This window comes from Dendrobates tinctorius, unplaced genomic scaffold (genome assembly GCF_039654945.1).
Source record: "Dendrobates tinctorius isolate UK_male_01 unplaced genomic scaffold, ASM3965494v1 ptg000323l, whole genome shotgun sequence".
Taxonomy (NCBI): domain Eukaryota; kingdom Metazoa; phylum Chordata; class Amphibia; order Anura; family Dendrobatidae; genus Dendrobates; species Dendrobates tinctorius.
The window spans coordinates 1,365,941-1,392,033 of NW_027361990.1; the positions used below are offsets into that span (position 1 = coordinate 1,365,941).

Here is a 26,093-nt window from a genome sequence, read left to right on the forward strand (position 1 = left end):
ACTAGATGGCAGTATGCAATGTGCTGCACTGTGCATTTTTACATATTTCCACTAGATGGCAGTATGCAATGTGCTGCACTATGCATTTCTATAAATATCCACTAGATGGCAGTATGCAATGTGCATTTCTATAAATATCCACTAGATGGCAGTTTGAAATGTGCATTTCTATAAATATCCACTAGATGGCAGTATACAATGTGCTTCACTGTGCATTTCTATAAATATCCACTAGATGGCAGCATGCAATGTGCCGCACTGTGCATTTCTATTAATATCCACTAGATGGCAGTATGCAATGTGCCGCTCTGTGCATTTTTATTAATATCTACTAGATGGCAGTATGCAATGTGCTGCACTATGCATTTCTATAAATATCCACTAGATGGCAGTATGCAATGTGCATTTCTATAAATATCCACTAGATGGCAGTTTGAAATGTGCATTTCTATAAATATCCACTAGATGGCAGTATACAATGTGCTTCACTGTGCATTTCTATAAATATCCACTAGATGGCAGCATGCAATGTGCTGCACTGTGCATTTCTATTAATATCCACTAGATGGCAGTATGCAATGTGCCGCTCTGTGCATTTCTATTAATATCTACTAGATGGCAGTATGCAATGTGCCGCACTGTGCATTTCTATAAATTTCCACTAGATGGCAGTATGCAATGTGCTGCACTGTGCATTTTTACATATTTCCACTAGATGGCAGTATGCAATGTGCTGCACTATGCATTTCTATAAATATCCACTAGATGGCAGTATGCAATGTGCATTTCTATAAATATCCACTAGATGGCAGTTTGAAATGTGCATTTCTATAAATATCCACTAGATGGCAGTATACAATGTGCTTCACTGTGCATTTCTATAAATATCCACTAGATGGCAGCATGCAATGTGCCGCACTGTGCATTTCTATAAATTTGCACTAGATGGAAATAAATGTCTAGCGGATATTTATAGAAATGCACAGTGCAGCACATTACATACTGCCATCTAGTGGATATTTATAGAAAAACACAGTGCAGCACATTACATACCGCCATCTAGTGGATATTTATAGAAATGCACAGTGCAGCACATTGCATACTTCCATCTAGTGGATATTTATAGAAATGCACAATGCAGCACATTACATACCGCCATCTAGTGGATATTTATAGAAATGCACAGTGAAGCACATTGCATACTGCCATCTAGTGGATATTTATAGAAATGCACAGTGCAGCACATTGCAGACTGCCATCTAGTGGATATTTATAGAAAAACAGTGCAGCACATTGCATACTGCCATCTAGTGGATATTTATAGAAATGCACAGTGCAGCACATTGCATACTGCCATCTAGTGGATATTTATAGAAATGCACAGTGCGGCACATTGCATACTGCCATCTAGTGGATATTTATAGAAATGCACAGCGCAGCACATTGCATACTGCTATCTACTGGATATTTATAGAAAAACAGTGCAGCACATTGCAGACTGCCATCTAGTGGATATTTATAGAAATGCACAGTGAAGCACATTGCATACTGCCATCTAGTGGATATTTATAGAAATGCACAGTGCAGCACATTGCATACCACCATCTAGTGGATATTTATAGAAATGCACAATGCAGCACATTACATACCGCCATCTAGTGGATATTTATAGAAATGCACAGTGCAGCACATTGCATACTGCTATCTAGTGGATATTTATAGAAATGCACAGTGCGGCACATTGCAATGGCAGTTTGCAATATTCTGCACTATGCATTTCTATAAAGTTTCACTAGATGGCAGTATGCAATGTGCTGCACTGTGTATTTCCATAAATATCCAGTAGATGGCAGTCAAGAACAGGGTAATCTTGTAATTTAACAGTTTACTGTTCTTTGCTTACGTTACTGACCACTTTTGCAGTCTATCAGAGGTGGCCAGTTTCCTATGTTTCAGTTCCCCTGTGCCCTTCCCATGCTACAAAAGCATCAGAGAGCGCACTGTCCTGGTCAGCAGCTCCATCATGCCCCCAGTCTGACCTGTCAATCAGCAGGAGCACACAGCTCAACAGCAAGCAGGAGGCAGAGGAGCCTGAGATGACCTGACACACTGTATCAGGTGTGAATGTGTTAAAATACATAAAATGTGTGTCCTCAGGTCTTACGAATGCAGCAGAAACATCTCCCCTGGATCCGGGATAGGGAGCGCGGCCATTTTCTCATGACCCACGACTAGCATGTCACCTTGTCAAGGTCTCTTCAAGGTTTACCCCTCAGCTTCTCCTCTAACTCATGTTGGTCTATGATTCTCTCAAGCTAAGCAAAGGGGCGGAGGAGAGACCGTACGCAGGAGCAGACAGGATGGAAGAGCAGGACAGGTGGAGCAGTGCAGGCGTAGGAGCAGGACAGGCGGAGGAGCGGAGAGCAGACCGGGCAGAGGAGCAGGCTGGGTGCAATGTTCTCACGGTGCTAGCAATGATCTCATTGAGGTCACTGCAGTTCATCGTCCCAGCTCACAGTGAACTGGGTGCGGGAGCCTAGTTTCAGTGACCGACAGTAACCACTATGATGTCACCGCTCGTCACTGAAGCTGCGTTCTCACCAGCTTTTTATGTCCTGGATTTTCAGCCTGAACAGTCGCATCATGGCACAGTTCAGTTTGAAAATGGAATGTCACAGAGATGGATTGCGGCACGGGACAGTATGGATTATCTTCACATCCGACAAGTGAGGGATATGGTTATTATTTTATTACTTTTATAGGGGACATGGGCTTCAATGGATTAGGTGTAAGGTGAGTATAACTTTGATTTTTATTTATAAATAAAATTGTGTTTTGTTTTATTTGAAATAAAGGATTTTATTTTCGTTGTGTTTTTATTTCAATTCTTACTATGGGGTTAGTAATGGGGGAGTCTTAAAGACGCCTCTCCATTATTAACCTCGGGGCTTGATGTCAGCTGACAATGCAATGTGACGGTGTGTGCGACAGAGCATGAAGGGACACCAAGCCGAAGATCAATCCAACGGGATTTATTGAGACAGAGAGCATAGAACATAAAATATCAATAGCGTCTCTTAAGAGTCCACTATGAGTCCACACCAAGAGTGAAACCGTTCCGGGGGCGTCACCCGGTAATCCGACACCAGGGAAAAGACAAAATAATCCTGTGATGAGTTTAATGGATCCAACAGATGAGGACCATCACACTATTCCACGTGGCAGCTTTTAACTCTCCACACACAGGCACTAAGATCTCGCCTCAGCATAAGGTCCTAGCCCCTGGGACAAACATGTGTCTATTGTTGTGTCCTGGAATCCACCCCTCCATGGGGGAGGGCTCCCACTTATTTTTGACTAAGTGGCTAACTTAAGAAGTTTCCAGAAGCTACACGCTTGTACTGGATAAGTCCTATGCTGAGGAGAACATAGACAGACTCCCCCACTGGCCTGATTACATTGCAGTCTAGAGACACAGAGGGAGGGACACGCTGTTACATACAAAGCTGACATCTATCCCACAAATATTATCCCACTTGCCACTGCCCCAAGGCAAGCGGGAAGAGCGATTCTATGCGCCAGATTTGGCGCATCTTATGCATGTGCTATCAGTAGGGAGGCTGATGTTGGTAGCCTGAGGTGGGGGCAATATCTCTGTCCCCCTCCCAGGCTCTTAATATCAGCCCACAGCTGTCCCTTTAGCCTTTGCTGGTTTGAATTCATAGGGGGACCTTATGCCATTTTTTTTTTTGGGGTTCTCTGTAAATTCTTCAGTAAAGGCCAAGCAAACAGCTATAAGCTTTTATTGCTAGCCTGGGAACCTTATGGGGTATCGTCTGTTGTTCCAGATTATTAACATCAGCCTCCACTGGTCGGCTTTCCCTCTGCTGGTTATGAAACATATGCGGGAGGCCACACTATTTATTTTAGGTAATTCTTTTTTTTTTTTTTTTTTTTTTTTTTTACACACGATGTCCACACCACAGCGGGTGCTGAATACAACTCCCATCATTGTCGCCTGGTCGCACTGATCTCAGGGAGAGCAGGCGACAATGATATCTGCCTTCAGCCGCCTTGTTCCCAGGTGCCGGTGCTGATGACACACGGATGTGCAGCAGGCATTTTGTCTGTGCTGCTGATAAAAAAATGACGTCTGCGGGTTTTTCCTCACACACACACACACTTCTCGTGTCAGAAACCGGACATGTGCGCGCCCCATGTTTGTGACTCCCTGGCCAAATATATCAAGATGACAGGGATCCTCTTCTTGTGCTGTACCAGTTTCCTTGATTGCTCTACCCTAGATAATTCTCAATACTTCACTCTATCTCCTTCATCCAGACACTGCCGGCACTTCAGTGATGGGGACCGGAGTGGTTAATAGTAATAATTTCCCTATTTTAGGATAATCCCTTTTCTCTGGACAGTGGGGACAAACCCTTTTAAGAATGTTTTTATTTATTCTAGAACAATCTATGAAAGGTGGAAAGTAAAAAAAGGCCATCTTAGGGGCGGAGGTATGCAGGAGTTGCACATAGTCCTTGTGATGGAGAACAAAATATCCCCCGCCCTACATAAAAAGACCCCAGCATGATTGCCCCATCCTATGTACAGGATTTGCATTGGGCTGAGTTCACACCAGACTTCATTGCCAGGCTTTGTGTGAATGGCGGATTTGAGTTTTTCAGTAGAAACGGTTTCAGGAATCATTATTTTTGGGTTTTAAGTGTTTTCTGCAGCTTTCTGATTGGATGACACCTTGGTCACGGCTGCTCAGAGGCGGGCCTGCTCTTACTGTTTTCCCACCAGGTGTTTTTCCAAATCTCTAAATAGGAAAAGCAAAGAGGATTATGGGAGAGGGGGGAAAAAGGGTGAGAGGTGGGAAGAGACGGCGAGAGGAGGGAAAGGGGGAAGAGGCAGTGAGAGGAGGGAAAGGGAAAAAAGGGTGAGATGGAAGAGGGGCGAGAGGGAGGAGAGGAAGGAGGGGTGAGAGGGAAGAGAGATTAGAGGGAGGAGGGAAAAAGGGTGAGAGGGAGGAGGTGGGAAGAGGGGAAAAAGGGTGAATGGGGAGGAGGAGAGAGGAGGGAAAGGGGGAGAAGGAGAGAGGAAGGAGTGGGGGCAAGGGGAAAAAGGGAGAGAGGAGGGAATAAGGGTGTGAGGGGGGAAGAGGAAAAAGGGTGTGAGGGGGAGGAGGCAGGAAGAGGAGGGAGAAGGGGAAAAAGGGTGAGAGGGGGAAGAGGTGGCGAGAGGGGGAAAATTCTTGGAGAACAGAAGCCCCAGAAGACTGGAGAAGAGCAAATGTTGTTCCTATCTTCAAAAAGGGGAAGAAGGTGGACCCAGGCAACTATAGGCCGGTGAGTCTGACTTCTATACCAGGAAAGATCTTTGAACAAATTATTAAACAACATGTATGTCAGTACCTGGATAAGAATGAAGTGATTAAACAGAGTCAGCATGGGTTTGTAACTAATAAGTCATGTCAGACTAACTTAATTTCCTTCTATGACAGAATCACTGATTGGGTGGATCAAGGAAATGCTGTAGATATAGTATATCTTGACTTCAGCAAAGCATTTGACAAAGTCTCTCACACAATCCTTATTGAATAAATGATTAAGTATGGAATGGACAAGGCAACTGTTAGGTGGATTCATAACTGGCTTAGTGATCGGACCCAAAGAGTGGTCGTAAATGGCTGCACATCCAGTTGGAAGAATGTCTCAAGTGGGGTACCACAGGGCTCTGTCCTGGGCCCTGTATTGTTCAACATCTTTATCAATGATTTAGATGAAGGAATTGAGGGTAAACTGATTAAATTTGCTGATGACACAAAGCTAGGAGGGATAGCTAATACTAGAGAGGAGAGAGAGGATTCAAAAATATATAAATAAACTGGAGAAGTGGGCAGCAACTAACAGAATGATTTTTAACAGGGAGAAATGCAAAGTACTACATCTGGGCAATAAAAATGGAAAAAGCATATATAGAATGGGAAGAATAGGGCTAAGTAACAGCACATGTGAAAAAGACTTGGGTATACTAATAGATCACAGACTGAATATGAGTCAACAGTGTGATGCAGCAGCAAAAAAGGCAAATGCAATTCTAGGATGTATTAACAGAAGCATACAGTCTAGATCACGTGAAGTCATTATTGCCCTCTACTCCTCTTTGGTCAGACCTCATCTGGAATATTGTGTCCAGTTTTGGGCGCCACATTTTAAAAAACACATCAACAAACTGGAGCAAGTTCAGAAAAGAGCGACCAGAATGGTGACCGGTCTGCAAACCCTGTCTTATGAGGAAAAGTTGCAGGATTTGGGAATGTTTAGTTTGCAAAAGAGAAGACTGAGAGGAGACTTAATAGCTGTCTACAAATATCTAAAGGGCTGTCACATTGTAGAAGGATCAACTTTATTCTCATTTGCACAAGGAAAGACTAGAAGCAATGGGATGAAACTGAATGGGAGGAGACACAGATTAGATATCAGAAGGCTGACAGGGTGATCAATGAGTGGAACAGGCTGCCACAAGAGGTGGTGAGTTCTCCTTCAATGGAAGTCTTCAAACAGAGGCTGGACAGACATCTGACTGGGATGATTTGGTGACTCCTGCTTTGAGCAGGGGGTTGGACCAGAAGGCCCAGGAGGTCCCTTCCAACTCTACCATTCTGATAAGAGGTGGCAAGAGGAGGGGGTGGGGTTAAGAGTGAGAAAGGGAGGAGGGGGTGAAGAGGGGCAAAAGGGTGAGCGGGGAGGAGTTGAGAGGAGGGAAAGGGGGATGAGGGGAAAACGGGGGAGAGGGCGAAAGGAAGGAGCGGGGGCAAGAGGAAAAGGGTGAGGGGGAGGAGGCGAGAGGGGGGAGAGGCGAGAGGGGGAGATGGAGGGGTCTTTCTGATTTTTGTGGCAGATTGGGAGCGACCCTCAGTCTGCACACGGCAATGGCGGCAATGACGGTAAGACCTCTCTCCTCGCCGTATCTTAAGTGTCAGGTGACCCTCACTGGATACAGTGTATCACGTCACGTCTGTGCTCCGAGTGAAGAGGACATGGCCGCTCATGGCGGGACCCTTCCACCCTGTCATTACTGCTCCCCCATCATTATTCTCCAGGACCACGAGAGACGTCACATAATTATCTGTTACCCGATCGGATGAAGACGACGATTGTACGAGGTGGATGCAGATTAACCCGCGAGTGACCACATGCAATTCTGTAAGGGGACGGGAAGTTCTGCGGTTTAGGGTCCATGGAATGATCCTCGGCGGTGGTGGTGGGGTCACTAAAAGGGGACATGTCCGTATATCATACACACCCAACGGAAATGTCACCACCCATGAGAACGGCTGGTATCAATGAGGCTTCATGGAGGAGGCGACAGGTCGGACTCCTCTCCCCCCAGAGGTCAGACACAGTCTCAGCATTTTATATTCCAACAAGAAACTAAAAATACAAAGCAAAACGAGACAAAGGTAAAAATGGAGGCAAAACCGTCCGACCGAGTGAGAAAGGATTAAGTTCTAACGCCCCTCCGTCTGTCTGAGATAAAGTCGTCCAGGATCCGGTCCAGGAGGAGAAGGGCAACAGGGGGCACATCCTGCAGATCCAGGGGGAGACGACGGGGCAGATTATTTACACGTCTGTGATGTGGTTGGGAGGAGAATAATCCAGTGGAACAGATCAAGAAAGTGAGAAGAAAAGTGGCAAAGAGAGGACTGGCACTGGGCAGAGGATGGGGTGGGGCCGATGGAGGGATGGGGCACGGGAATGAGGTGGGGCAGATCGATGAGGTGGGGCAGATCGATGAGGTGGAACAGATCGATGGGGTGGGGCAGATCGATGGGGTGGGGCAGATCGATGGGGTGGGGCACGGGAATGAGGTGGGGCAGATCGATGGGGTGGGGCAGATCGATGCGGTGGGGCCAACCGATGAGGTGGGGCAGACCGATGAGGTGGGGCAGACCGATGAGGTGGGGCACGGAAATAAGGTGGGGCACGGAAATAAGGTGGGGCAGATCGATGCGGTGGGGCAGATTGATGAGGTGGGGCACGGGAATAAGGTGGGGCAGATCGATGTGGTGGGGCAGATCGATGAGGTGGGGCACGGGAATAAGGTGGGGCAGATCGATGTGGTGGGGCAGATCGATGAGGTGGGGCAGATCGATGGGGTGGGGCAGATCGATGGGGTGGGGCACGGGAATGAGGTGGGGCAGATCGATGGGGTGGGGCAGATCGATGGGGTGGGGCACGGGAATGAGGTGGGGCAGATCGATGGGGTGGGGCAGATCGATGCGGTGGGGCCGATCGATGAGGTGGGGCCGATCGATGCGGTGGGGCCGATCGATGCGGTGGGGCCGACCGATGAGGTGGGGCCGACCGATGAGGTGGGGCCGACCGATGAGGTGGGGCCGACCGATGAGGTGGGGCAGATCGATGAGGTGGGGCAGATCGATGAGGTGGGGCACGGGAATGAGGTGGGGCACGGGAATGAGGTGGGGCACGGGAATGAGGTGGGGCAGATCGATGCGGTGGGGCACGGGAATGAGGTGGGGCAGATCGATGCGGTGGGGAACATGATGTCCGCTTCTGATCTATTGTTCTACGTCACGTCTTTTCTTTAATAAGAGAAACTTGTAAATTTAAAGAGAAGTTAAAATTCTAACTCCACAAAGTCCTGGCGCTTCGGGCCGTGCAGTCCTGACCCGCGGTGCCGCTCAGCGCACCCTGCGCTCCCGGCTTTACTCCGTGCCGGTGGCGCTCCTCTTCTCCTGCCAGTTCTTCTCCCGCTCCTGGAGCTCTCCTTGGGTGAAGGACGCGGGGCCCCAGTTCGTGATCATCCCGGGGTTTTTGGATCCTCAAAGAGACAAGAAGTTTTAGTGTCAAAAGTCGGAAATGTGGAAATACCAAAGAGGAGAAGAAAACGCTGCGGATGTTCTGTGCAAGTAGAAGTATGTGAACCCCGAGTAATGGCTGCCTTCAACCCGGCCACCCCTCCCCCACCTCTCTACACTCACCTGGCTGGATTAGTCTGATTAACCCCTCGTGCTGCGCCACCTTGTCCTTCCAGCTCCGGGTCTTACTGGTCGCCATTTCGAGGTTACTCTTTACTTGCTGCAAAGAAAAACGAGAGATAAAGAAAAGAGATAAAAGCGAGGAGCCGGCAGAACAGAATGCGGGGCTTTACGGCAGCACACTGTCATTGAGCTGCACAGAGAGTCTGCTGATCTGGATCCCGGGTTATATCGGAGGACAATGACCTCGTATTGCTCCAGAGCTGCGATCCGCTCCTTCTCCAGCTGCTCCAGCTGCTGCATGGCCTCCTGCAGGGCCTCCTCCTTCGCGGCCTGCATGGCCTCCAGCTCCTTCTTCTCCTCCTCGTTCATCTTGATCATCATCTCCTGCTCCTTGTGCAGATTTTCCAGCATCGCTCGCTTTGTGGCTTCTTCTTCCAGGAGCCTAGAAATGGCGGCAACATGTGATAAGCGGCGTTTGGGACACCCTACTTCCCGCTCCGACCAACACGCAGCTGATGGGGTCTCATCATCGTCCTGACGCCCAAAAGTAATTTCCCTTAAAGCAGTATCTCTATATCTCTCTTATACCGTCACTTAAGGGGCATTTACACCAAACCCCCAAAAACTGCCTTGTTGTAGCAGACAACCAGAGTCGGAGCCGCCGGCACAGTCAAGACCCCAGGAGATGCAGCCATATTGGTGACAGTACGTCATACACCCCTATGACCCTAGGGGTCCTGGCTCCAGAAGACTCGCCCTTTCCTGCATTACACAACCATTGATATGAACGGACACTGTAATGCTTCATTTCCCCTGCGGGGGAGCTGCAGGGAAACTCAACACTTACTACCCAGTTGAGCACTGGATCCCATCAAACCGAGGCAAACAGACACTAATGGATCAGACCAGAGCCCCTTCACCCGGGAGACCCTGCGCTGTCTCATGACAACATAGATCCTCACTCCTGGACCAGGGGAGGTGGCAGCAATTTCTCTCCCTCAGGGAAACCATCAGTAGGTATGATCTCCGGTAGACCCCGACCTTGTCTGCAGCAGCCGAGCTCTCTCCTCCTCCTGGCGCGCGTGCTTCTCGTCGTCTAGCGCCTCCTGCAGGCGGTGATACATCTCCTCCAGCTCCTGCACGCGCTTCAGGTATTGCTCCAATTCGGAGGACTTCTGAGCCATCTGCTCCTCCATCTGCTGCCGGATCTGCGGAGTAAAGAGGCAACATCAGTGAGGAGGGTTGTGTCTTTGTGCGAGTTCTCCATCAAGATCTCTGCTTGCTGCCAGTGAATGGGAACATTAATCATTCATCTAGAGGTTGACAATCCGTCCTAGCTCGGCTCATGGAGTCGTTCCAGTGTATCAGCGCAGGGACACAGTGTGACACACTCAGCAGCTGTGTGAGCAGGAAGATGTCAGCGCTATCCACAGGACGCTCCATATCGCCCGATCGGGTCCCATTACCACCGTCAGAGGAGAACCGGACATCCACGTGTGCGCCCTCCACGCACGAGCAGCCATGTTTATATGTTCCAAACAGTGCACAACGGATCTCCGTTTTTGAGATTCATGACGCTCCCATTGGCGAGACGTCCATCTCTCCTGTGCATATGCCATCGATACCCCTGGCAGGATAATCCCTCTAAGCCTTGTTTGCATTCACTGACAGTAAATAGAAATCTTAAAAATGGCATTAAATGGAAATAACATGTAAAAATCTGCAGAGCCGTAAATTAGACAATTAGACTATAAATCCAAAGCCGTGCAGATCGTCCTGCAGACTGCTGTGCGCACCGTAGTGCAGATCACCCTGCAGACTGCTGTGCGCACCGTAGTGCAGATCGTCCTGCAGACTGCTGTGCGCACCTTAGTGTAGATCACCCTGCAGACTGCTGTGCGCACCGTAGTGCAGATCGATGTGCAGACTGCTGTGCGCACCATAGTGCAGATCGTCCTGCAGACTGCTGCGCGCACCGTAGTGCAGATCACCCTGCAGACTGCTGTGTGCACCGTAGTGCAGATCGCCGTGCAGACTGTTGTGTGCACCGTAGTGCAGATCGCCGTGCAGACTGTTGTGTGCACCGTAGTGCAGATCGCCCTGCAGACTGCTGTGCGCACCGTAGTGCAGATCAATGTGCAGACTGCTGTGCGCACCGTAGTGCAGATCAATGTGCAGACTGCTGTGCGCACCGTAGTGCAGATCGATGTGCAGACTGCTGTGCGCACCGTAGTGCAGATCGTCGTACAGACTGCTGTGCGCACCACCGTAGTGCAGATCGTCGTGCAGACTGCTGTGCGCACCATAGTGCAGATCAATGTGCAGACTGCTGTGCCCACCGTAGTGCAGATCACCCTGCAGACTGCTGTGCGCACCGTAGTGCAGATCAATGTGCAGACTGCTGTGCGCACAGTAGTGCAGATCAATGTGCAGACTGCTGTGCGCACAGTAGTGCAGATCAATGTGCAGACTGCTGTGCGCACCGTAGTGCAGATCGCCCTGCAAACTGCTATGTGCACTGTAGTGCAGATCGATGTGCAGACTGCTGTGCGCACCGTAGTGCAGATCGCCCTGCAGACTGCTGTGTGCACTGTAGTGCAGATCGCCCTGAAGACTGCTGTGCGCACCGTAGTGCAGATCGATGTGCAGACTGCTGTGCGCACCGTAGTGGAGATCGATGTGCAGACTGCTGTGCGCACCGTAGTGCAGATCGATGTGCAGACTGCTGTGCGCACCATAGTTCAGATCGTCCTGCAGACTGCTGTGCGCACCGTAGTGCAGATCATCCTGCAGACTGCTGTGCGCACTGTAGTGCAGATCGCTGTGCAGACTGCTGTTTGCACCGTAGTGCAGATAAATGTGCAGACTGCTGTGCGCACAATAGTGCAGATCGATGTGCAGACTGCTGTGCGCACCATAGTGCAGATCGTCCTGCAGACTGCTGTGCGCACCGTAGTGCAGATCGATGTGCAGACTGCTGTGCGCAGTGTAGTGCAGATCGATGTGCAGACTGCTGTGTGCACCGTAGTGCAGATCGATGTGCAGACTGCTGTGCGCACCGTAGTGCAGATCGCCCTGCAGACTGCTGTGCGCACCGTAGTGCAGATCGCCCTGCAGACTGCTGTGCGCACCGTAGTGCAGATCGCCCTGCAGACTGCTGTGCGCACCGTAGTGCAGATCGCCCTGCAGACTGCTGTGCGCACCGTAGTGCAGATCGCCCTGCAGACTGCTGTGCGCACCGTAGTGCAGATCGCCCTGCAGACTGCTGTGCGCACCGTAGTGGAGATCGATGTGCAGACTGCTGTGCGCACCGTAGTGCAGATCGACGTGCAGACTGCTATGCGCACCGTAGTGGAGATCGATGTGCAGACTGCTGTGCGCACCGTAGTGCAGATCGATGTGCAGACTGCTGTGCGCACTGTAGTGCAGATCGATGTGCAGACTGCTGTGCGCACCGTAGTGCAGATCGATGTGCAGACTGCTGTGCGCACCGTAGTGCAGATCGATGTGCAGACTGCTGTGCGCACCGTAGTGCAGATCGATGTGCAGACTGCTGTGCGCCCCATAGTGCAGATCGTCCTGTAGACTGCTGTGCGCACCGTAGTGCAGATCACCCTGCAGACTGCTGTGCGCAGTGTAGTGCAGATCGATGTGCAGACTGCTGTGCGCACTGTAGTGCAGATCGATGTGCAGACTGCTGTTTGCACCGTAGTGCAGATCAATGTGCAGACTGCTGTGCGCACAATAGTGCAGATCGATGTGCAGACTGCTGTTTGCACCGTAGTGCAGATCAATGTGCAGACTGCTGTGCGCACAATAGTGCAGATCGATGTGCAGACTGCTGTTTGCACCGTAGTGCAGATAAATGTGCAGACTGCTGTGCGCACAATAGTGCAGATCGATGTGCAGACTGCTGTGCGCACCATAGTGCAGATCGTCCTGCAGACTGCTGTGCGCACCATAGTGCAGATCGATGTGCAGACTGCTGTGCGCAGTGTAGTGCAGATCGATGTGCAGACTGCTGTGCGCACCGTAGTGCAGATCGATGTGCAGACTGCTGTGCGCACCGTAGTGCAGATCGCCCTGCAGACTGCTGTGCGCACCGTAGTGCAGATCGCCCTGCAGACTGCTGTGCGCACCGTAGTGCAGATCGCCCTGCAGACTGCTGTGCGCACCGTAGTGCAGATCGCCCTGCAGACTGCTGTGCGCACCGTAGTGCAGATCGCCCTGCAGACTGCTGTGCGCACCGTAGTGCAGATCGCCCTGCAGACTGCTGTGCGCACCGTAGTGCAGATCGCCCTGCAGACTGCTGTGCGCACCGTAGTGCAGATCGCCCTGCAGACTGCTGTGCGCACCGTAGTGCAGATCGCCCTGCAGACTGCTGTGCGCACCGTAGTGCAGATCGCCCTGCAGACTGCTGTGCGCACCGTAGTGCAGATCGCCCTGCAGACTGCTGTGCGCACCGTAGTGCAGATCGCCCTGCAGACTGCTGTGCGCACCGTAGTGCAGATCGCCCTGCAGACTGCTGTGCGCACCGTAGTGCAGAACGTCCTGCAGACTGCTGTGCGCACCGTAGTGCAGATCGTCCTGCAGACTGCTGTGTGCACCGTAGTGCAGATCGACGTGCAGACTGCTATGCGCACCGTAGTGGAGATCGATGTGCAGACTGCTGTGCGCACCGTAGTGCAGATCGATGTGCAGACTGCTGTGCGCACCGTAGTGCAGATCATCCTGCAGACTGCTGTGCGCACTGTAGTGCAGATCGATGTGCAGACTGCTGTGCGCACCGTAGTGCAGATCGATGTGCAGACTGCTGTGCGCACCGTAGTGCAGATCGATGTGCAGACTGCTGTGCGCCCCATAGTGCAGATCGTCCTGCAGACTGCTGTGCGCACCGTAGTGCAGATCACCCTGCAGACTGCTGTGCGCAGTGTAGTGCAGATCGATGTGCAGACTGCTGTGCGCACTGTAGTGCAGATCGATGTGCAGACTGCTGTTTGCACCGTAGTGCAGATCAATGTGCAGACTGCTGTGCGCACAATAGTGCAGATCGATGTGCAGACTGCTGTGCGCACCATAGTGCAGATCGTCCTGCAGACTGCTGTGCGCACTGTAGTGCAGATCGATGTGCAGACTGCTGTGTGCACCGTAGTGCAGATCGACGTGCAGACTGCTGTGCGCACCGTAGTGCAGATCGCCCTGCAGACTGCTGTGTGCACCGTAGTGCAGATTGACGTGCAGACTGCTGTGTGCACCGTAGCGCAGATCACCCTGCAGACTGCTGTGCGCACCGTAGTGCAGATCGTCCTGTAGACTGCTGTGGGCACCGTAGTGCAGATCAATGTGCAGACTGCTGTGCGCACCGTAGTGCAGATCGCCCTGCAGACTGCTGTGTGCACTGTAGTGCAGATCGATGTGCAGACTGCTGTGCGCACCGTAGTGCAGATCGCCCTGCAGACTGCTGTGCGCACCGTAGTGCAGATCGACGTGCAGACTGCTGTGCGCACCTTAGTGTAGATCACCCTGCAGACTGCTGTGCGCACCGTAGTGCAGATCGATGTGCAGACTGCTGTGCGCACCGTAGTGCAGATCGATGTGCAGACTGCTGTGCGCACCGTAGTGCAGATCATCCTGCAGACTGCTGTGCGCACCGTAGTGCAGATCGCCCTGCAGACTGCTGTGCGCACCGTAGTGCAGATCGTCCTGCAGACTGCTGTGCGCACCGTAGTGCAGATCGATGTGCAGACTGCTGTGCGCACCGTAGTGCAGATCGATGTGCAGACTGCTGTGCGCACCGTAGTGCAGATCGATGTGCAGACTGCTGTGCGCACCGTAGTGCAGATCGATGTGCAGACTGCTGTTTGCACCGTAGTGCAGATCATCCTGCAGACTGCTGTGCGCACCGTAGTGCAGATCGCCCTGCAGACTGCTGTGCGCACCGTAGTGCAGATCGTCCTGCAGACTGCTGTGCGCACCGTAGTGCAGATCGATGTGCAGACTGCTGTGCGCACCGTAGTGCAGATCGATGTGCAGACTGCTGTGCGCACCGTAGTGCAGATCGATGTGCAGACTGCTGTTTGCACCGTAGTGCAGATCATCCTGCAGACTGCTGTGCGCACCGTAGTGCAGATCGCCCTGCAGACTGCTGTGCGCACCGTAGTGCAGATCGTCCTGCAGACTGCTGTGTGCACCGTAGTGCAGATCGTCCTGCAGACTGCTGTGCGCACCATAGTGCAGATCGATGTGCAGACTGCTGTGCGCACCATAGTGCAGATCAATGTGCAGACTGCTGTGCGCACCGTAGTGCAGATCGATGTGCAGACTGCTGTGCGCACCGTAGTGCAGATCGTCCTGCAGACTGCTGTGCGCACCGTAGTGCAGATCGATGTGCAGACTGCTGTGCGCACCGTAGTGCAGATCGTCCTGCAGACTGCTGTGCGCACCGTAGTGCAGATCGTCCTGCAGACTGCTGTGCGCACCGTAGTGCAGATCGATGTGCAGACTGCTGTGCGCACCGTAGTGCAGATCGATGTGCAGACTGCTGTGCGCACCGTAGTGCAGATCGATGTGCAGACTGCTGTGCGCACCGTAGTGCAGATCGTCCGGCAGACTGCTGTGCGCACCGTAGTGCAGATCGATGTGCAGACTGCTGTGCCCACCGTAATGCAGATCGATGTGCAGACTGCTGTGCGCACCGTAGTGCAGATCGTCATGCAGACTGCTGTGCGCACCGTAGTGCAGATCACCCTGCAGACTGCTGTGCGCACCGTAGTGCAGATCATTGTGCAGACTGCTGTGCGCACCGTAGTGCAGATCATCCTGCAGACTGCTGTGCGCACCGTAGTGCAGATCGCCCTGCAGACTGCTGTGTGCACCGTAGTGCAGATCATCCTGCAGACTGCTGTGCGCACCGTAGTGCAGATCGCCCTGCAGACTGCTGTGTGCACCGTAGTGCAGATCGACGTGCAGACTGCTGTGCGCACCGTAGTGTAGATCACCCTGCAGACTGCTGTGCGCACCATAGTGCAGATCGATGTGCAGACTGCTGTGCGCACCGTAGTGGAGATCGATGTGCAGACTGCTGTGTGCACCGTAGTGCAGATCGATGTGCAGACTGCTGTGCGCACCGTAGTGCAGATCGTCCTTCAGACTGCTGTGCGCACCGTAGTGCAGATCGATGTGCAGACTGCTGTGCGCACCTTAGTGTAGATCACCCTGCAGACTGCTGTGCGCACCGTAGTGCAGATCGATGTGCAGACTGCTGTGCGCACCGTAGTGCAGATCGATGTGCAGACTGCTGTTTGCACCGTAGTGCAGATCATCCTGCAGACTGCTGTGCGCACCGTAGTGCAGATCGCCCTGCAGACTGCTGTGCGCACCGTAGTGCAGATCGTCCTGCAGACTGCTGTGCGCACCGTAGTGCAGATCGTCCTGCAGACTGCTGTGCGCACCGTAGTGCAGATCGATGTGCAGACTGCTGTGCGCACCGTAGTGCAGATCGATGTGCAGACTGCTGTGCGCACCGTAGTGCAGATCGATGTGCAGACTGCTGTTTGCACCGTAGTGCAGATCATCCTGCAGACTGCTGTGCGCACCGTAGTGCAGATCGCCCTGCAGACTGCTGTGCGCACCGTAGTGCAGATCGTCCTGCAGACTGCTGTGTGCACCGTAGTGCAGATCGTCCTGCAGACTGCTGTGCGCACCATAGTGCAGATCGATGTGCAGACTGCTGTGCGCACCATAGTGCAGATCAATGTGCAGACTGCTGTGCGCACCGTAGTGCAGATCGATGTGCAGACTGCTGTGCGCACCGTAGTGCAGATCGTCCTGCAGACTGCTGTGCGCACCGTAGTGCAGATCGATGTGCAGACTGCTGTGAGCACCGTAGTGCAGATCGTCCTGCAGACTGCTGTGCGCACCGTAGTGCAGATCGTCCTGCAGACTGCTGTGCGCACCGTAGTGCAGATCGATGTGCAGACTGCTGTGCGCACCGTAGTGCAGATCGATGTGCAGACTGCTGTGCGCACCGTAGTGCAGATCGTCCGGCAGACTGCTGTGCGCACCGTAGTGCAGATCGATGTGCAGACTGCTGTGCCCACCGTAATGCAGATCGATGTGCAGACTGCTGTGCGCACCGTAGTGCAGATCGTCATGCAGACTGCTGTGCGCACCGTAGTGCAGATCACCCTGCAGACTGCTGTGCGCACCGTAGTGCAGATCATTGTGCAGACTGCTGTGCGCACCGTAGTGCAGATCATCCTGCAGACTGCTGTGCGCACCGTAGTGCAGATCGCCCTGCAGACTGCTGTGTGCACCGTAGTGCAGATCATCCTGCAGACTGCTGTGCGCACCGTAGTGCAGATCGCCCTGCAGACTGCTGTGTGCACCGTAGTGCAGATCGACGTGCAGACTGCTGTGCGCACCGTAGTGTAGATCACCCTGCAGACTGCTGTGCGCACCATAGTGCAGATCGATGTGCAGACTGCTGTGCGCACCGTAGTGGAGATCGATGTGCACACTGCTGTGTGCACCGTAGTGCAGATCGATGTGCAGACTGCTGTGCGCACCGTAGTGCAGATCGTCCTTCAGACTGCTGTGCGCACCGTAGTGCAGATCGATGTGCAGACTGCTGTGCGCACCGTAGCGCAGATCAATGTGCAGACTGCTGTGCGCACCGTAGCGCAGATCAATGTGCAGACTGCTGTGCGCACCGTAGCGCAGATCAATGTGCAGACTGCTGTGCGCACCGTAGCGCAGATCAATGTGCAGACTGCTGTGCGCACCGTAGCGCAGATCAATGTACAGACTGCTGTGCGCACCGTAGCGCAGATCAATGTGCAGACTGCTGTGCGCACCGTAGCGCAGATCAATGTGCAGACTGCTGTGCGCACCGTAGCGCAGATCAATGTGCAGACTGCTGTGCGCACCGTAGTGCAGATCGCCCTGCAGACTGCTGTGCGCACCGTAGTGCAGATCGCCCTGCAGACTGCTGTGCGCACCGTAGTGCAGATCACCCTGCAGACTGCTGTGCGCACCGTAGTGCAGATCACCCTGCAGACTGCTGTGCGCACCGTAGTGCAGATCACCCTGCAGACTGCTGTGCGCACCGTAGTGCAGATCGATGTGCAGACTGCTGTTTGCACCGTAGTGCAGATCACCCTGCAGACTGCTGTGCGCACCGTAGTGCAGATCGATGTGCAGACTGCTGTGCGCACCGTAGTGCAGATCGTCCTGCAGACTGCTGTGCGCACCGTAGTGCAGATCGTCCTGCAGACTGCTGTGTGCACCGTAGTGCAGATCGTCCTGCAGACTGCTGTGCGCACCGTAGTGCAGATCGATGTGCAGACTGCTGTGCGCACCTTAGTGTAGATCACCCTGCAGACTGCTGTGCGCACCGTAGTGCAGATCGATGTGCAGACTGCTGTGCGCACCGTAGTGCGGATCGTCCTGCAGACTGCTGTGCGCACCGTAGTGCAGATCATCCTGCAGACTGCTGTGCGCACCGTAGTGCAGATCGTCCTGCAGACTGCTGTGCGCACCGTAGTGCAGATCGTCCTGCAGACTGCTGTGCGCACCGTAGTGCAGATCGTCCTGCAGACTGCTGTGCGCACCGTAGTGCAGATCGTCCTGCAGACTGCTGGGCGCACCGTAGTGCAGATCAATGTGCAGACTGCTGTGCGCACCGTAGTGCAGATCAATGTGCAGACTGCTGTGCGCACCGTAGTGCAGATCAATGTGCAGACTGCTGTGCGCACCTTAGTGCAGATAGTCGTGCAGACTGCTGTGCGCACCGTAGTGCAGATCATCCTGCAGACTGCTGTGCGCACCGTAGTGCAGATCGCCCTGCAGACTGCTGTGCGCACCGTAGTGCAGATCGTCCTGCAGACTGCTGTGCGCACCGTAGTGCAGATCAATGTGCAGACTGCTGTGCGCACCGTAGTGCAGATCGTCCTGCAGACTGCTGTGCGCACCGTAGTGCAGATCATCCTGCAGACTGCTGTGCGCACCGTAGTGCAGATCATCCTGCAGACTGCTGTGCGCACCGTAGTGCAGATCGCCCTGCAGACTGCTGTGTGCACTGTAGTGCAGATCGACGTGCAGACTGCTGTGCGCACCGTAGTGCAGATCGATGTGCAGACTTCTGTGCGCACCGTAGTGGAGATCGATGTACAGACTGCTATGCGCACCGTAGTGCAGATCGATGTGCAGACTGCTGTGCGCACCGTAGTGGAGATCGATGTGCAGACTGCTGTGCGCACCGTAGTGCAGATCAATGTGTAGACTGCTGTGCGCACCGTAGTGTAGATCGTCCTGCAGACTGCTGTGCGCACCGAAGTGTAGATCGATGTGCAGACTGCTGTGCGCACCGTAGTGTAGATCGTCCTGAAGACAGCTGTGCGCACCGTAGTGCAAATCGTCCTGCAGACTGCTGTGCGCACCGTAGTGCAGATCGATGTGCAGACTGCTGTGCGCACCGTAGTGCAGATCGTCCTGCAGACTGCTGTGCGCACCGTAGTGCAGATCGATGTGCAGACTGCTGTGCGCACCGTAGTGCAGATCGTCCTGCAGACTGCTGTGCGCACCGTAGTGCAGATCAATGTGCAGACTGCTGTGCGCACCGTAGTGCAGATCAATGTGTAGACTGCTGTGCGCACCGCAGTGTAGATCGTCCTGCAGACTGCTGTGCGCACCGAAGTGTAGATCGATGTGCAGACTGCTGTGCGCACCGTAGTATAGATCGTCCTGAAGACAGCTGTGCGCACCGTAGTGCAAATCGTCCTGCAGACTGCTGTGCGCACCGTAGTGCAGATCGATGTGCAGACTGCTGTGCGCACCGTAGTGCAGATCGTCCTGCAGACTGCTGTGCGCACCGTAGTGCAGATCGATGTGCAGACTGCTGTGCGCACCGTAGCGCAGATCGATGTGCAGACTGCTGTGCGCACCATAGTGTAGATCAATGTGCAGACTGCTGTGCGCACCTTAGTGCAGATCACCCTGCAGACTGCTGTGCGCACCGTAGTGCAGATCGTCCTGCAGACTGCTGTGCGCACCGTAGTGTAGATCGATGTGCAGACTGCTGTGCGCACCGTAGTGTAGATCGATGTGCAGACTGCTGTGCGCACCGTAGTGCAGATCAATGTGCAGACTGCTGTGTGCACCGTAGTGCAGATCAATGTGCAGACTGCTGTGTGCACCGTAGTGCAGATCACCCTGCAGACTGCTGTGCGCACCGTAGTGCAGATCAATGTGCAGACTGCTGTGTGCACCGTAGTGCAGATTACCCTGCAGACTGCTGTGTGCACCGTAGTGCAGATCACCCTACAGACTGCTGTGTGCACCGTAGTGCAGATCACCCTGCAGACTGCTGTGTGCACCGTAGTGCAGATCATCCTGCAGACTGCTGTGCGCACCGTAGTGCAGATCGATGTGCAGACTGCTGTGAGCACCGTAGTGCAGATCGTCCTGCAGACTGCTGTGCGCACCGTAGTGCAGATCGTCCTGCAGACTGCTGTGCGCACCGTAGTGCAGATCGATGTGCAAACTGCTGTGCGCACCGTAGTGCAGATCGATGTGCAGACTGCTGTGCGCACCGTAGTGCAGATCGTCCTGCAGACTGCTGTGCGCACCGTAGTGCAGATCGATGTGCAGACTGCTGTGAGCACCGTAGTGCAGATCGATGTGCAGACTGCTGTGTGCACCGTAGTGCAGATCGTCATGCAGACAGCTGTGCGCACCGTAGTGCAAATCGTCCTGCAGACTGCTGTGCGCACCGTAGTGCAGATCGTCCTGCAGACTGCTGTGCGCACCGTAGTGCAGATCGATGTGCAAACTGCTGTGTGCACCGTAGTGCAGATCGATGTGCAGACTGCTGTGCGCACCGTAGTGAAGATCGTCCTGCAGACAGCTGTGCGCACCGTAGTGCAGATCGATGTGCAGACTGCTGTGCGCACCGTAGTGCAGATCGTCCTGCAGACTGCTGTGCGCACCGTAGTGCAGATCGTCATGCAGACAGCTGTGCGCACCGTAGTGCAAATCGTCCTGCAGACTGCTGTGCGCACCGTAGTGCAGATCGATGTGCAGAATGCTGTGCGCACCGTAGTGTAGATCGCCGTGCAGACTGCTGTGCGCATCGTAGTGCAGATCAATGTGCAGACTGCTGTGCGCACTGTAGTGCAGATCACCCTGCAGACTGCTGTGTGCACCGTAGTGCAGATCGATGTGCAGACTGCTGTGCGCACTGTAGTGCAGATCATCCTGCAGACTGCTGTGTGCACCGTAGTGCAGATCGATGTGCAGACTGCTGTGCGCACCGTAGTGGAGATCGATGTGCAGACTGCTGTGCGCACCGTAGTGGAGATCGATGTGCAGACTGCTGTGCGCACCGTAGTGCAGATCAATGTGCAGACTGCTGTGTGCACCGTAGTGCAGATCATCCTGCAGACTGCTGTGCGCACCGTAGTGCAGATCGATGTGAAGACTGCTGTGCGCACCGTAGTGTAGATCGATGTGCAGACTGCTGTGCGCGCCGTAGTGTAGATCGATGTGCAGACTGCTGTGCGCGCCGTAGTGTAGATCGATGTGCAGACTGCTGTGCGCACCGTAGTGCAGATCGATGTGCAGACTGCTGTGCGCAACGTAGTGCAGATCGATGTGAAGACTGCTGTGCACACCGTAGTGTAGATCGATGTGCAGACTGCTGTGCGCACCGTAGTGCAGATCAATGTGCAGACTGCTGTGTGCACCGTAGTGCAGATCACCCTGCAGACTGCTGTGCGCACCGTAGTGCAGATCAATGTGCAGACTGCTGTGTGCACCGTAGTGCAGATCAATGTGCAGACTGCTGTGTGCACCGTAGTGCAGATCACCCTGCAGACTGCTGTGTGCACCGTAGTGCAGATCACCCTGCAGACTGCTGTGTGCACCGTAGTGCAGATCACCCTGCAGACTGCTGTGTGCACCGTAGTGCAGATCATCCTGCAGACTGCTGTGCGCACCGTAGTGCAGATCGATGTGCAGACTGCTGTGAGCACCGTAGTGCAGATCGATGTGCAGACTGCTGTGCGCACCGTAGTGCAGATCATCCTGCAGACTGCTGTGCGCACCGTAGTGCAGATCGATGTGCAAACTGCTGTGCGCACCGTAGTGCAGATCGATGTGCAAACTGCTGTGTGCACCGTAGTGCAGATCGATGTGCAGACTGCTGTGTGCACCGTAGTGCAGATCGTCCGGCAGACTGCTGTGCGCACCGTAGTGCAGATCGATGTGCAGACTGCTGTGCGCACTGTAGTGCAGATCGTCCTGCAGACTGCTGTGCGCACCGTAGTGCAGATCGATGTGCAGACTGCTGTGAGCACCGTAATGCAGATCGATGTGCAGACTGCTGTGTGCACCGTAGTGCAGATCGTCCGGCAGACTGCTGTGCGCACCGTAGTGCAGATCGTCTGGCAGACTGCTGTGCGCACCGTAGTGCAGATCGATGTGCAGACTGCTGTGCCCACCGTAATGCAGATCGATGTGCAGACTGCTGTGCGCACCGTAGTGCAGATCGTCATGCAGACAGCTGTGCGCACCGTAGTGCAGATCAATGTGCAGACTGCTGTGTGCACCGTAGTGCAGATCACCCTGCAGTCTGCTGTGAGCACCGTAGTGCAGATCGATGTGCAGACTGCTGTGTGCACCGTAGTGCAGATCACCCTGCAGACTGCTGTGTGCACCGTAGTGCAGATCACCCTGCAGACTGCTGTGTGCACCGTAGTGCAGATCACCCTGCAGACTGCTGTGTGCACCGTAGTGCAGATCACCCTGCAGACTGCTGTGTGCACCGTAGTGCAGATCACCCTGCAGACTGCTGTGTGCACCGTAGTGCAGATCACCCTGCAGACTGCTGTGTGCACCGTAGTGCAGATCACCCTGCAGACTGCTGTGTGCACCGTAGTGCAGATCACCCTGCAGACTGCTGTGCGCACCGTAGTGCAGATCAATGTGCAGACTGCTGTGTGCACCGTAGTGCAGATCACCCTGCAGTCTGCTGTGCGCACCGTAGTGCAGATCACCCTGCAGTCTGCTGTGAGCACCGTAGTGCAGATCGATGTGCAGACTGCTGTGTGCACCGTAGTGCAGATCACCCTGCAGACTGCTGTGTGCACCGTAGTGCAGATCACCCTGCAGACTGCTGTGTGCACCGTAGTGCAGATCACCCTGCAGACTGCTGTGTGCACCGTAGTGCAGATCACCCTGCAGACTGCTGTGTGCACCGTAGTGCAGATCACCCTGCAGACTGCTGTGTGCACCGTAGTGCAGATCACCCTGCAGACTGCTGTGTGCACCGTAGTGCAGATCACCCTGCAGACTGCTGTGTGCACCGTAGTGCAGATCACCCTGCAGACTGCTGTGTGCACCGTAGTGCAGATCACCCTGCAGACTGCTGTGTGCACCGTAGTGCAGATCACCCTGCAGACTGCTGTGTGCACCGTAGTGCAGATCACCCTGCAGACTGCTGTGTGCACCGTAGTGCAGATCACCCTGCAGACTGCTGTGTGCACCGTAGTGCAGATCAACCTGCAGACTGCTGTGTGCACCGTAGTGCAGATCACCCTGCAGACTGCTGTGTGCACCGTAGTGCAGATCATCCTGCAGACTGCTGTGCGCACCGTAGTGCAGATCGATGTGCAGACTGCTGTGAGCACCGTAGTGCAGATCGATGTGCAGACTGCTGTGTGCACCGTAGTGCAGATCGATGTGCAGACTGCTGTGTGCACCGTAGTGCAGATCATCCTGCAGACTGCTGTGTGCACCGTAGTGCAGATCATCCTGCAGACTGCTGTGTGCAACGTAGTGCAGATCACCCTGCAGACTGCTGTGTGCACCGTAGTGCAGATCATCCTGCAGACTGCTGTGTGCACCGTAGTGCAGATCATCCTGCAGACTGCTGTGCGCACCGTAGTGCAGATCGATGTGCAGACTGCTGTGAGCACCGTAGTGCAGATCGATGTGCAAACTGCTGTGTGCACCGTAGTGCAGATCGATGTGCAGACTGCTGTGCGCACTGTAGTGCAGATCGTCCTGCAGACTGCTGTGCGCACCGTAGTGCAGATCGATGTGCAGACTGCTGTGAGCACCGTAGTGCAGATCGATGTGCAGACTGCTGTGTGCACCGTAGTGCAGATCGTCCTGCAGACTGCTGTGTGCACCGTAGTGCAGATCGTCCTGCAGACTGCTGTGCGCACCGTAGTGCAGATCGTCCTGCAGACTGCTGTGTGCACCGTAGTGCAGATCGTCCTGCAGACTGCTGTGCGCACCGTAGTGCAGATCGTTGTGCAAACTGCTGTGTGCACCGTAGTGCAGATCATCCTGCAGACTGCTGTGCGCACCGTAGTGCAGATCGTCCTGCAGACTGCTGTGCGCACCGTAGTGCAGATCGATGTGCAGACTGCTGTGAGCACCGTAGTGCAGATCGATGTGCAGACTGCTGTGAGCACCGTAGTGCAGATCGATGTGCAGACTGCTGTGCGCACCGTAATGCAGATCGATGTGCAGACTGCTGTGCCCAACGTAATGCAGATCGATGTGCAGACTGCTGTGCGCACCGTAGTGCAGATCGTCATGCAGACTGCTGTGCGCACCGTAGTGCAGATCGATGTGCAGACTGCTGTGAGCACCGTAGTGCAGATCGATGTGCAGACTGCTGTGCCCAACGTAATGCAGATCGATGTGCAGACTGCTGTGCGCACCGTAGTGCAGATCAATGTGCAGACTGCTGTGTGCACCGTAGTGCAGATTACCCTGCAGACTGCTGTGTGCACCGTAGTGCAGATCACCCTACAGACTGCTGTGTGCACCGTAGTGCAGATCACCCTGCAGACTGCTGTGTGCACCGTAGTGCAGATCATCCTGCAGACTGTTGTGCGCACCGTAGTGCAGATCGATGTGCAGACTGCTGTGAGCACCGTAGTGCAGATCGTCCTGCAGACTGCTGTGCGCACCGTAGTGCAGATCGTCCTGCAGACTGCTGTGCGCACCGTAGTGCAGATCGATGTGCAAACTGCTGTGTGCACCGTAGTGCAGATCGATGTGCAGACTGCTGTGCGCACCGTAGTGCAGATCGTCCTGCAGACTGCTGTGCGCACCGTAGTGCAGATCGATGTGCAGACTGCTGTGAGCACCGTAGTGCAGATCGATGTGCAGACTGCTGTGTGCACCGTAGTGCAGATCGTCATGCAGACAGCTGTGCGCACCGTAGTGCAAATCGTCCTGCAGACTGCTGTGCGCACCGTAGTGCAGATCGTCCTGCAGACTGCTGTGCGCACCGTAGTGCAGATCGATGTGCAAACTGCTGTGTGCACCGTAGTGCAGATCGATGTGCAGACTGCTGTGCGCACCGTAGTGAAGATCGTCCTGCAGACAGCTGTGCGCACCGTAGTGCAGATCGATGTGCAGACTGCTGTGCGCACCGTAGTGCAGATCGTCCTGCAGACTGCTGTGCGCACCGTAGTGCAGATCGTCATGCAGACAGCTGTGCGCACCGTAGTGCAAATCGTCCTGCAGACTGCTGTGCGCACCGTAGTGCAGATCGATGTGCAGAATGCTGTGCGCACCGTAGTGTAGATCGCCGTGCAGACTGCTGTGCGCATCGTAGTGCAGATCAATGTGCAGACTGCTGTGCGCACTGTAGTGCAGATCACCCTGCAGACTGCTGTGTGCACCGTAGTGCAGATCGATGTGCAGACTGCTGTGCGCACTGTAGTGCAGATCATCCTGCAGACTGCTGTGTGCACCGTAGTGCAGATCGATGTGCAGACTGCTGTGCGCACCGTAGTGGAGATCGATGTGCAGACTGCTGTGCGCACCGTAGTGGAGATCGATGTGCAGACTGCTGTGCGCACCGTAGTGCAGATCAATGTGCAGACTGCTGTGTGCACCGTAGTGCAGATCATCCTGCAGACTGCTGTGCGCACCGTAGTGCAGATCGATGTGAAGACTGCTGTGCGCACCGTAGTGTAGATCGATGTGCAGACTGCTGTGCGCGCCGTAGTGTAGATCGATGTGCAGACTGCTGTGCGCGCCGTAGTGTAGATCGATG

At 54.0% G+C, this 26,093-nt stretch overlaps 1 protein-coding gene across 1 annotated transcript in view; it reads right to left on the reverse strand.

Annotated features, from left to right (window-relative positions):
- Positions 1-3,016: 3,016 nt before the first annotated feature.
- The window catches only part of SWAP70 (switching B cell complex subunit SWAP70), an 81,533-nt gene continuing 58,456 nt past the window's right edge, over positions 3,017-26,093 (reverse strand). Inside the window, exons 9-12 of the mRNA XM_073561633.1 lie at positions 10,055-10,221; positions 9,257-9,455; positions 9,014-9,110; positions 3,017-8,853 (exon numbers count right to left, since the gene is read on the reverse strand). Of these exons, the coding sequence (XP_073417734.1) occupies positions 8,738-8,853; positions 9,014-9,110; positions 9,257-9,455; positions 10,055-10,221 (579 nt within the window). The 3' untranslated portion in view covers positions 3,017-8,737. The remainder of the gene's footprint in view (positions 8,854-9,013; positions 9,111-9,256; positions 9,456-10,054; positions 10,222-26,093) is intronic.